The 13041-nt window shown below is 45.0% G+C and overlaps 2 protein-coding genes across 2 annotated transcripts in view; both read left to right on the top strand.

The window, feature by feature from the left end:
• Positions 1 to 3820, top strand: part of LOC308164104 (voltage-dependent calcium channel subunit alpha-2/delta-1-like) — a gene marked incomplete at its 3' end in the record, with an annotated part of 55140 nt that extends 51320 nt beyond the window's left edge. The window contains exons 31-34 of the mRNA XM_080538257.1: positions 778 to 890; positions 1412 to 1494; positions 2259 to 2351; positions 3692 to 3820. Coding sequence (XP_080394383.1) covers positions 778 to 890; positions 1412 to 1494; positions 2259 to 2351; positions 3692 to 3820 — 418 coding nt within the window. The remainder of the gene's footprint in view (positions 1 to 777; positions 891 to 1411; positions 1495 to 2258; positions 2352 to 3691) is intronic.
• A 6883-nt stretch (positions 3821 to 10703) lies between these two features.
• Positions 10704 to 13041, top strand: part of hgfa (hepatocyte growth factor a) — a gene marked incomplete at both ends in the record, with an annotated part of 37035 nt that continues 34697 nt past the window's right edge. Inside the window, one exon of the mRNA XM_080538256.1 lies at positions 10704 to 10769. Within this exon, the coding sequence (XP_080394382.1) occupies positions 10704 to 10769 (66 nt within the window). The remainder of the gene's footprint in view (positions 10770 to 13041) is intronic.

The raw sequence follows: 13041 nt of genomic DNA, 5'->3' as shown, positions 1-13041 counted from the left end.
CGCCACTGACCCCAACCCATCCATTGACATTGACACGCGTTGTTTCGCATTCGTTTACATTATGAACACACCCCTGTGCAGTCCTGGTATGCCCCACTAAACAAAAAAAGCTAATCGACCCGATCTACAGGACAAAACGGAATCCCCCACATGGCGAGGCCATAAAAACCTGCATGCCTTGAAGGTGAGGTAAAGTCACTAGTGACGACCTGCGTCGTCCTGGGCGGTGTGTGTTTGCTGTTCTAGGGGCCCCTCGCGCCGCTCTAATGGAGTGCCTGCCGCAGTGTGTTCCTGCGCATTAGCCCCGCACACGTTTCCCTTTAACGACCGCTATAAAAATAAAAAAAACGGCCGTTTCTCAAACGGGCACCGGCGAGTGTTTGGGCAACGAGGCTGAGGGGCAGTAGAGTGCAGGACCAGATCCCCCGCCCCCCCCCCCCCCCATATCTGTGTATAGACAGAGCTTACATGTTTGGGATACAATGATTGGGGGGTTCAAGCAGCTTCACTATACAAGCGATGTATTTGCAAATAAATCAAATCAAATAAAAGGCAGATGTGATTCCATGTTATGTGATGCTGTATGTTAGGCCTGCGTCGTACAGGTCTGGAAGGTCATGTGTTATGCTGTAGTCTGCAGTGTCATTGAGAGTTCCACCTGTGTCTCCATCTGTCCGTCCCAAATCTCTGACTTCGACGTGTGTGTTGTGAATGATGGGTTGCTCGGATGGCGGCTCACAGCGTCTCGTTTTCTGTCTCGTTTCTGTCTCTCTTCAGGCAGTTCCACGCTGAGAAGCTGTGGAAGACCAACCTGGTGTTCGTCATCGCCGACGCCAAGCTCACCTGCATGTCATGCGATCCCAAGCCTTTAGTCCAGGCCAAGCAGCTGTGTATCCTTCCAACCATTGTCAAGAAACAAGAATGTTTTCGGAACCTGAATTCAATCAGTACTGGCTCAGTCCCCTCTCGTTCTGTGCGGCAGATGGTAGCGTAAGGCTAATTCACTCTGAAAGGCTTACAAACAAATCCACCATACTCCCCTCCCAACACAGGGCTGGGGCTAATTAGCGTTTAGCCTAATGGAAACACACTGATTCAGAATGGCTTATTTCATTTGGAGGCTATTTGATTTAGTCCCCAATTGAGGATGTTGTTTCTCCCCTGGGTTGTTCTGGGCCTGTCGGTTGTGATTTGTTCTGATTCGTTCTGATGTGAGTGAGGTTCGTGTTCTGGTTGAATGATGAAACGATCGAGTCGCCGCTAAGCGTGCTTTTTAGCCAAAGTACAGTACAGTTCAGTAGATGCAGTGTATGTGGCCCATGTTGGAGTCAAACCAACAGCTCTGGGGTTGGTAGCGTCACGGTCCAATCAACTGAGCCATCCGAAATGTTTCCTGAATGGATCGCCGTAGCTATTGGTCCAGATCCATGCATACTGGCTGATAATCCAAGGTACCGGAAACGTCCAGAAGTCTGCTTCGACAACAATGACAATGTAAGGCACCTCCGTCGATGTCTGTTCTCTTGTTATTATACAGCTCAATGTACTGTATGTTCACATAAGCTAACTCACAAGCCGAAAAACGTGAAATACACTTAAAATGTCTCAGTGATGCATGTGCTTTTCTCTCTGTGCATAATCCTCTCTTAACGTTACGTCTTTGACTCAAAATGGCTGCTTCTCTACTCTCCTCTTTGGGTGAATATGGTATGTGCAATGTGCAGAGATTTCCCATACAAAGACATGCAATTGGCTGGTATTTGACATACAGTACAGTATGTTTTGAGAGTCAACGAATTGCGGTAGTGTACCAACCAATGAAAATCATTAGTGTGTGAAATCTTTGCTCCTGAATGCTTGGTTTTGTTTTCGGACTAGTCTTTACCAGTGGCAAACCTTTTGGTTTCTCGGAGTATCATAACAGTCCTAAGTAACTCTTACTGTACGCTTGCACTCTCTCTTTCTTGCTCACACACACACACACACACACTCACACACACACACACACACACACACGCACACACACACACACACACAACCTTACTCACCTCACTCACCTGCAATGTGGATGCTTCCATCTGTTTCTATCTCTTTACTTGTCCACTAAATCTGTTTTCTTCTTTCTGGCTATGCACTTTGCACATTTTTAACCTATCTGCTAACTGTGGAACGTTTGCTGCATGACCTTCTCTCTCTCTTTCTCTCTCTCTCTCTCTCTCTGTTTCTTTCCTGCTCTTTGATTGGCTGTTGATGGTTAGGATGAGGCCATGTGCAGGACGAGCGCAGGCTCGCCATTGGCCTCCTCTCTGCTCATGTTACTGCTGACACTGTTCATGTGCTGTCTCGGGTCAGTCCCATCTCTCTCTCTCTCTCTCTCTCCTCTCTCTCTCACGCCACCTTTGTCTGTCTCTCTTCAGCTCTCTCTCTTTCTCTCCTCTCTCACTCCACCTTTGTCTGACTCTCTTCATCTCTCTTTCTCTCTCTCTCTCTCTCTCTCTCCTCTCTCTCTCTCACTCCGCCTTTGTCTAGCTCTCTTCATCTCTCTCCTCTCTCTCTCTCTCTCTCCTCTCTCCTCTCTTTCTCACTCCGCCTTTGCCTGAATCTCTTCATCTCTCTCTCTTTCTCTCCTCTCCTCTCTCTCACTCCACCTTCATCTCTCTCTCTCTTTCTCTCCTCTCTCCTCTCTCTCACTCCGCCTTTGTCTGTCTCTCACTCTCTCTCTCACCTCTCTCCTCTCTCACTCCGCCTTTGCCTGAATCTCTTCATCTCTCTCTCTTTCTCTCCTCTCTCTCACTCCACCTTCATCTCTCTCTCTCTTTCTCTCCTCTCTCACTCCGACTTTGTCTGACTCTCTTCATCTCTCTCTCTCTCTCTCTCTGTCGCTCACTCTCACGTTCCCCCTCTCCTCGCTCTGAAGTCTTTATACCACTCCCACTTGTATCTGTTCATCTCTCTCTCTCTGTCTCTTGCCAGTCTTCTATTGTGTCTGTGTACTGATATCTGCTTACTAATCTAGACGCTAGCTAACACAGTGCCTCGCTTCTAGCAGTAAATACGTCAAATAATTGTTTGTATATTTGTTCAGTATATTGCATAGCTGATGGTTTGTTTGATAAAGGCATTATTCTGTAGCAGTCCAGATGACCAATAAGTCATTTCCTACTCAGATTTGATTACTGTTATTTATTTTTGCTACTGAGATTTTAGATCCATAGATTACATTAAAAAAGTGTTAACATTTGACATTACTGTGTCCATTGTGGGGTAGATTATACTTTATACATTATGTAATTGATTATAATTCCTTTATAAACCATTAACAAGCAACTCATTAGATATTGTTCGATAGACACTTGTTGCTTGTGAGTTTACACTTAGGTTATCGAACAATACGAACTAACGAGTGACAGCTGTTTGTTAATGATTTATAAATGATTAACAAACAAATCATTATAATTATAAAGTAGTTATAAATAATAACTCAGCACCTAAATGCACCTTAATGTAAAGTGTTACCCTAAACAGGCCTCTACCTACCTACCTCCACTCAAACCCCCCGCTTTCTTTAGACCAGACCACAAACAGAGCAGGGTCAGAGGGGTTGTCAACTTGGCTGTGTCTGTCACTAACTGCCCCCCCCTCCCCCCCTCTTCCTCCTTTCCCCCTCCACCCCTTGTTGCCATGGTGACAGGAGGATGACCATGACTGTGGCGGGACATCCGGCCTGAGCCCGTCCCTGTGGAGCGTGGTGGCGCTGCAGCTGGCCCTCCTCTGGCTCCTGGCCAGCCCCGGACACCTGGCCACCGCCCCTCTCTCGTGACCTCTGACCCCGGTCTGCTAGGGCAACCAGCATGTAAACGCCACCACCGCCTCCTCCGCCTCGATGACGAACGCTTCTCTTTTAAATCTTCTCTTTTTTGGATACTACTTCCCTTTTCAGATGTTTACACCGCATATCACCCCGGGGGGGGGAGGGGGGGGGTGAGGGTGAGGAGAGAGTGTAGAAAGCTACCATCCACAGGAAGATAACGATAACTTCACCCTTGACCTCCCCCCCCCCCCCCCCCAGCCGTCTGAGATTAGGGCTCTAGAGGTGATTATTGAGTGGTGACCCTTTGACCTTTGACCTTCCTTTGGTTTGACGTCTTCCCCCTACGACGGTTACAGGTTGGACTGCCTTACAACGTCAGGGGGAAGAAGATGGATCGACTGGCTTGTTTGTGTTAGGTTGTTTGTGACGTTTATGACCCTTTATGAAAGAGAATCCCCTGGATTTGATTCAACACTGCCAGAAACTGCGCTTGCTCCCTTTTGCGAACGTGCCGTCATGTTCTTCTTCTCACCCTAAGTCGATTATTTATTTATTTTGAAAGCGTTTTGCAGTGGCTAGTTACTCGGTTATTTAATTAATGTCTTTCTTTGTTGTTAACGTCGCAATAAGAGACACTGAAATTATTTATATGGGAGTCAAGACTCTTTGTCCCCCTTTATTTTATTTATTTATTTTTGTACATTTGGATGCTGTCGTCGGCACTATTCAGTTTTCACCCCCATTTAAGAAGTAGCATTTCCCCCCAGTACCCCCTCTGTGTCATGTGACATGTCAATGAAGGATCAATAATATGCAACACCTTTATTTTTCACACTGCTGTTCGCTTGTGGAGATATGTTGCGTATGGACGTCATGTTCATTTACAGTACATGACATGTAACCACAAACAAACCCCTTAACAGCCACACATTACATAGCCCCTGTACTGTAAGTCCACCCTCTGTTTGCGGTCGATCATCGCCTCCAATCTAACCCTCGTTGCCAAAGCGCACAGTAACCAATCAGGCGCCCTGGCTGGCTTCATGCGTGCGCTTATTGGACAAAATGTCTAGTGCCAAGTGGATTGTGAGACTTAGATGAACCCTTTAGCTCAATGTGTTTGACTGTGTAGCTACTGACCTGAAGGAAGCATACACATGACGCTTTCTTCAGGTCAGTAGCCTTGTTATTTATTTTTGGAAAGTTGATCATGGATATAGGGACATAGCTGCATGCTACTGTGTTACTGTATGTGGGTTTTACTGCCACTTGTGTGAAATGAATAGAAAGAGGAGGAGGGATACTGAACGTTTTAACGTAGGTACGTTATATTTGTGTTTTCTACGTCACTTGTCTCGGTTTGAGCAGCGTCACATTAGATACGACAAGTATCTGTTTTTCTCTCACTGTTCTGCCCGATGTTGATGAACCCTTACGATGTGCTTTAAAGCACTTTGAGACGGAGTGAAATGCACCAAGTATATACAATCTTAATGTTTATCGATTATCATCATTGTGTCTAAAAAAACAATCCATGAGCTCAGATTTCAGTCCAGCTTTTGTTTCATTTGGTGTGCCTTGTTGTGTGCTATATGAATACATTAGGGGGAGGGTGTTGGAGGTAGAATTTGGAGGACAGGCTCATTATAATGCATGAAATGGAATGGTATCAAAAATGGTATCTATCATTGGTACCTCCAGCAGCCTCCCCTGGAATATATGCCGTTACAAATACGAGATGTTGTCACACAGGAATTTAAATGTTCAGTCTTGAACCTTATATTATTGCCAGACTGACACTGATATGCCGTGACGTTAGAATTATAAGGTTCTATCTCAATTTTTGTCAAAATTGAGTTTTTTTACATAATCTGATCCATTAGGTGTTTATTAATGCCTGTGTGGTGTTATTTTTAAGATGTTGACATTTTCGAGTTAGTAATTCATAAAATACAAAGGTTCCATCTCACAAAACATAATGGAATGTAAAAACTTTGACGCTCAATATCTCTGAACTACCCTAAACGGAGATAGGACCTTATCATTCTAAACGGAGATAGAACCTTATCATTCTAAACGGAGATAGAACCTTATCATTCTAAACGGAGATAGAACCTTATCATTCTAAACAGAGATAGAACCTTATCATTCTAAACGGAGATAGAACCTTATCATTCTAAGCTCACGATTAGTGCCGTCCATACCACTGCATTGTAGTACTGTACGCATTGGCTGACTCATTCCACCAGAAAAAGCTGCCAAACACAGTAGAAATTACAGAAATGTGCCTCAAAACATACAGGACCAAATCTGGATAGTTCAAAATCAGCCTTGCCAAATCATTACGCAGTTGGAATCACTTTGATGGAGATTAAAGACAGATTGTGTTTCTTTATTCAACATTGTTGTAGCAAATGTTAATCGTTAACTGTTAAATGGGTCATGTCAGACACTGACAATATTTTCTAAATTGATTGTATTTGTTTTCTTTTTGAACCAGGCAGAAGGTGATTCTAGAGATGATACGTAGATGATATGCTGTGGTTTTGGTTGTTTATTTATGTATGTATGTGTGTGTGTGTGTGTGTGTGTGTGTGTGTGTGTGTGTGTGTTACTTATCTTTTACAGCAGGATTGGGGTTTAGTAGATGAGTTTCATTACAATTCACTCAATTCAGGAAGTTAATTGAATTTAATTTTGAATGAAATGACTGCAAATAGGGCATTTTATTTCAATGATTTTTTCAATAAAATCTAAACGATATGGTATATATTGCATCAAAAGTTTGTCCAATTTTAAATCCGAATCACTTCCTGAATTGATCTAATCAAATGTAGGAGGTTAACGGGAGAATGTGGCGAGTACCGTCAACAAATGCAGACCACCATCATGTCAACAACAATTGTACGTGGGGGGGCCGAGGTGCCGCTTCGAGTCCCATATTGGTTGTTTGGATGTTTTTGTCGAACTTTACTGTAATCGAAAACAATGTGATGAAACCTAACATACCGGTATTTAATATTCTCAACAACTACTAACACTCAAGACTATCAAGTGCCATAGGACTCTCTCTCTCTCTCTCTCTCGATTACAGGAAAACATATACTGTAATAACGTTTATGCAACGTTAAAAAATGGGAAAATGCAAAATCCCATGTATGTGCTGCATGATGGGGTCCGGCAAAAGAGAAAAAAAAATATCCTCTGTGTGCTCCTGCTTTGGTGTGTGATGATGTTGGGAAGCATAACTGTCAGGCGTTAGTTCATGATAATGATATGATCAGCTATTACTGCCTTTTGTCTTGGGGAGACAGCATTTGGTTCCGCCCTAATCTGAGTGAGGGCTCTGAAGGTGAAGCCCTATTGGACGTGTGTGTGGTGTTCAAACACTTGACTGGTTGGTTTACAACCCTGTGTCAATCATCTCAATTGGATGTTAGAACTTAGAAGTGCATTGGTTTGTTAATCAAAATAGTAAAAGAGTATTCACATCCCTGTCTGTCACGGGTTGTTTGAGCGAAATCATTCAAGACCAGGGTTGAGAACCTTTCAGGAAATAGATGGGATTAACCAATCGGTTGGTTGCGCAGTTGTTTGTCAGTTATTCCATGCCACTCTAAGTGCTCAACTCAGATGCTGTCACCTCAGGAATACCATATTAGCAACGTGATTGGACGTGTTTTTGAAGCTGTTGGTGCTCTCTGTGTGGATTGTGTGGATTCTGCTTTTTCCAGACTATTTTCCTCGAAATTGCTCAATGTGTGCTGTGAGTGGAGTGTCCCGTACCTGCCGCCCCTACGGCAGACCATAGGCAGGCCTGCCTGTCAATCTTTCTCTGCCTGTGGTTTTATGGCAGGCCATTGGTGGACCTTTCCATCAATCTCCCCCCCTTGCCAGCCGCCCTTTTGGCAATCTCTGGTCAATCTCCCTCGATTGTGCTTTAAGATGTTACACTTTTGTGGAACTCGATTCACCTGAGTCAGTGGTGTATAAATAAATTTGTACAATAATGTCATTTATTCTGAACAGAAAGGAAAATCATAATGTTTATAATCCTGGAAATGTTGTTTATTCATGTGCAAAAATACAGTATATTCAGAATAAAACTTTATCATTAATTATCTGTTGTATCATGGTACCCTCTTGCAGTTCTGGCTTGTCCCTTGTTGTAAATCTACAGAGTTTTTTCCCGCCATAGCTCAGATTACCATTACTTACTTACTTACTGAGTGGCACGTTGCCAAAACACATTTCCCCCCCAATTTCTGTGTGAGAATGTGAAGGAAGCCGCTGCTGTGTCCCCCAGTGACTCTCACTGGCCATCGGCGATGAGAATTGAAGCCCGGCCAACATCAACAACATCCAGGAAGGGAGAGAGAAGTATCTACCGTATATCTCTCTGTGGTTGTTATGACATTGAATTTACCTAGCGGACACATTCAGGAGGAATGACCCTCCCAACTAGCTTCTGGTTTTACATATATCGTTGTTTTACAATGTTTATCATATGTGAATCGACTTTCCCAGTAGCCGAGGGTGCCTTTCTGACTTTCTGACTTGAACCTACCAGCTGCATCGTCAGTTGGTATAGTCCAGACCCATGAGCCTCTCTGCTTCTCACTGCCCCCTGAAGACAAACTACAGGCTCATTTTACTGTTTATAACCGATGTTTAAAATTGTCCCCTTGTACTGTACGGTATTACTGCAAGGCGGTAACTGAGCACTTAAATCGTTTCGGGCGCTAAGGGACGTTTTTTTAATGAGACCAATTACAACGTCTTTAGTATTTATGTTTAATAAAATGGTCTTTACTATTGGTAGCACAGCTGGGGAACTTACTAAGCGCAGAGCAATAATATGAAACTACATTATTTTACAGACCCAGCGCAGGAAATTGACCGTAACAATAATGACCAAAGTGTTATTTCACGGCCCCAGTCTTCCCTTACTGTCTATGTTTGTGTAGTTGTAATAAAATTGTGATACGCCATAAACATTATAGGGTGTTATGGTGCAAATTGAAGGACAAAATGAGCATCGAAATGCTCAAAGATACTCTATTGTCAGCATGTTCCATGTTCCATTGACCCCTAATTAGTGGAAAAGCTATGCACAGAATTAGTTTAGGAAATTAAATAATATTCTCCAGTAATTTGGGTTTGAGGCATATGCTGTAGCTGGATCTACATGACAGATTAAATGTGACTCAGACTCCTCATATTGACGTTAGATTATGTTTCTGCCAACAGCAGCTGGCAAACTTGACTTTTGGCTGTCATTTCCTTCCTTAACATGATCAACTCAACAATGGACATTTTCCTGTACATTAGGCCATTTGACCTTCTGTGTAATATCTCATGCTTGACCTCATTGGCACTAGTACATGTCCAATTAGACTTCTTTGATGTTCAGAATTGAGCTTCTAGTTGTTCAGAACCAGAGTTTTTTTCACAGAACAAATGTTTGTGTTTCCATGCTGTTCAAGAAAAAAAAACGATAATTAGAAAGCCTAATGCCATAGGTTATGTAATGACAACACTATATTCCTGTGTAGACACCATAGTACTGGTAAAGCTCATTTTAGCAAGTGTTTTTGTTAGCCAGACGCAGATGCTTCAGTGGTCATTGCAACATGACACCAGCCATTCTATGCCAGAGGTTCTGGTTTTAAGGTCTGGTTACAAGATGGCCATGGCTGTGTTGTGTTATGAGGTCAGTGTTGTTGCGTTTTTGATTGTTAGTCTGAGCTTTTTGAAGTTGAGTCTCGGGGCTTGCAGCTTTGTGTCAAAGGCTGATGTCTTACAGGGATTCCTGTCACTGAATGCCCAGGTGTACCCCACATGAATGCATGTGTAGGTTCCAGCTGAAACAGGGTTGAAAGTGAAGTGAAGTGAAACTTTATTTATGTAGCGCCTTTCGTACATGAATGCAACTCAAAGCACTTTACAATAGAAACAATGATTGAAAACAAGATTATAGAAAGAGGGGGAGAGGACACGAGACAGTAGGGGAGGGGTGGGGGAAGGTAGGGGAGGGGTGGGGGAAGGGAGGGGAGGGAGGGGTTACATCTTTGCTTACACTAAACAAGCATACATGTCAATAACACTAATAATAACTTGTATAACCATCTACTTTGATGTATACTTTAACCTGTGTCCTGATACATAAAGGGTTACAGAATTCTCCGGACACGGATGTTGGATGAGACAGTCGATTAGACAGTACAATGCGCACATCATACACGTTTCATTACTCTAGACTGACAAAATTGTGTTTTCATACAGAAATGATATACGTCGCCTACGACACATGGTGTTTGTGAAGATAAATGGCGCAAGAAAAACTTTGTGGTCGAGAAGAAGAGGAAAAACCAGTATTCTTAACCTCAACCAACACAGGAAGAGGATCCAGACCACCGACACTTTGATGAGGTTTCTGGCTAGCCTGTTTCAAAACTGTCTCTTGTCTCCTCTGTGTAATTTCGCACAATAGGGATGCTAACAAAAAAGTTGTTAGCATCCCTATTGAAGTCCATTGTATTCCTACACAACTTTAGCGCTTGTCTGCAGATCCTCCAATTTAGCTTCCTAGCCCACCCCACCTATTTGCATCTCAAAGACCTTCGGAAGCGCGTCAGTTTAGCCTCGTTTTTTGGTGACTGCCATTACGGTCTCGTAGCGTAATCATGACTGTGGTGAATAACATAACCCTACGAGATTGGAAGGGAAAAGGACCCCGTTCGGGGTAAACAGAGACAGCTAAATTTAGACTTTGTTGTTTGTACTGTACATCTCTCATTTAGCTGGCCAGTCTCCATAGGGTTCATGGTCCCCAGCGCGCAGCTCTGTTCCAGTCATCATCGCCGATTAGATTAGGAGCAACATAGAGGAGATGGCGGTAAAACCCCCAGGGCTCCTGCGTCAGGGGGCCCAGGGCTCCTGCGTCAGGGGGCCCACTGTAGGCTAGGGAGAGCATCCCCAGGGCTCCTGCGTCAGGGGGCCCACTGACTGTAGGCTAGGGAGAGCAGGCGGCCTGTTCAGACCCAGATACAGTCAATGGGAGATACGGCGGTACAGCTAACCCTAACCCTAACCCATACGTACAAACACGTGGGGAGATTAATGTATGTATACTCACTGGCCCTTTTGGAAGAGTTCAGTCGGCGTTGTAACTGCTACGGTGATCCCCAGGGTTTGGATTCGGGGGTTAGGTTGAGGTTTCATGTGTATGGAATAAAAAGGGTTTTTAAAGTACCGTACATGAAAAAGGAAAGAACGAAAAAAAGAGGAATTGTCTGTTCAAGGCTTCGTCCCGTGACGAGAAGGCTTCATACAGTACTCGTATGACAGACCACTGGAAAGCCACCTGCCCATGCCGATAAAAACGTTCGTAGCATAATGTTTGCCTGACTGCAGTTGATGTCTGGACTATGGTATTGTGGTAGACACAAGTCCTCCACCCCACCTCCCCCTCCAATATGGCTTCCATCTCAAATCCACGACCACCTGTGCTCCCCCAATCTGTGCAGCAGCACTTGGCAGTGGAGTAATAGAGAATTGCTCTTATACTCCGTGACTCATACGGCAGGCCGTTTAAAAACACGCACTTTGGGTGTAATTGCTGCAGCCTGGTAGCGGCCGGGGCTTTTCATGTCCCTTTCATGTTTCTCTCGGCTGTCGTGAAAGTGAGTCGGGCGGGCGGTCGGACCGTCGGGGCTGTATCAGCGGTAGAGACCCAGCGAGAGACTCCCCGGGGCAGATGTGGACGGGGCGGGGTAGCGCCTGGGCTGAGTAGGAGAGGAGTGACCAGCACCGAGGGTAGTTTGATGTGGTTCTCACAGTCACAGAGACAAACAATCGCCCACCTGATTAGAGCTCGGCACGTCAACTCTCTCCACTGGAACATGGACGTAGTAGTGGGAGGTCGGGGTGGGGGGGAGGGTGGGGGGGTGTGGCGGGGGGGGGTTCACACATGCTTTTGTACAGAGAGATGATATATAGAATTAGAAATACATTGAAGCTAATATGGCCAGACAGACAGATTGATCACCAGGTAGACAGACATACAGTAATGCAATACAGGCAAGCAGGCAGGCAGGCAGGCAGGCAGGCAGGCAGGCAGGCAGGCAGGCAGACAGACAGTAGTAGGATGTCACAGACAGACAGACAGACAAGCAGGCAGGCAGACAGACAGACAGACAGACAGACAGATAGACAGTAGTAGGATGTCACAGGCAGACAGATAAACAGACTGATTAACAGACAGACAGACAAGCAGACAGACAGACAGACAGTAGTAGGATGTCACAGACAGACAAGCAGGCAGGCAGACAGACAGACAGACAGACAGATAGACAGTAGTAGGATGTCACAGGCAGACAGATAGACAGACAGACAGGCAGGCAGGCAGGCAGGCAGGCAGACAGATAGAGAGTAGTAGGATGTCACAGACAGACAGACAGACAGACAGACAGTAGTAGGATGTCACAGACAGACAGAGAGACAGTAGTAGAATGTCACAGACAGACAGACAGACAGAGACAGTAGTAGGATGTCACAGACAGACAGACAGACAGAGACAGAGAGACAGTAGTAGGATGTCACAAGCAGACAGATAAACAGACTGACAGACAGACAGTAGTAGGATGTTGCAGACAGACAGACAGACAGACAGATAGTAGTAGGATGTCACAGGCAGATAAACAGACTGATTAACAGGCAGACAGAGCGTTATAAAACCCAGGCAGACAGACAGACAGACAGACATCGTAACGGAGCTGTGTGAGTTATGTCCTCAGCTGTGAGCCCCAGGTGTGTGATGGGGGCTGAGAGTCAGCAGTTCTGCAGTGTGTAATAGAGTGTGTGTGATTAAGAGGTGGGGTCTGGCACACACAGGAAGCTGCCTGCTCGCCCAGATAAAGATCCTCTGACACGATAGCCCTGTTTACCATGTCTGGACCCAGACAGGCCCCCACAGCTGCCTGTTGTGGAGCACAACACACACATACACACACACACACACACACACACACACACACACACACACACACACACACATCTACCTCCCCCGCCTCAGGTTGCAGCACTGACTCATACACACAGCCCCTATCGCCAGACCCCCTGCGCAGACCACTCACACGAACATACATCGCCCACACACACACACACACACACACACACACACACACACACACATGTGGAGAAAATAAACAACAGAGGTAAACACAAAC

The sequence above is a fragment of the Nansenia antarctica genome (genome assembly GCF_963989245.1).
Source record: "Nansenia antarctica genome assembly, chromosome: 8".
NCBI lineage: Eukaryota > Metazoa > Chordata > Actinopteri > Argentiniformes > Microstomatidae > Nansenia > Nansenia antarctica.
The sequence above is the reverse complement of the archived record's forward strand: the minus strand, read 5'-3'. Positions and strand labels throughout refer to the sequence as shown.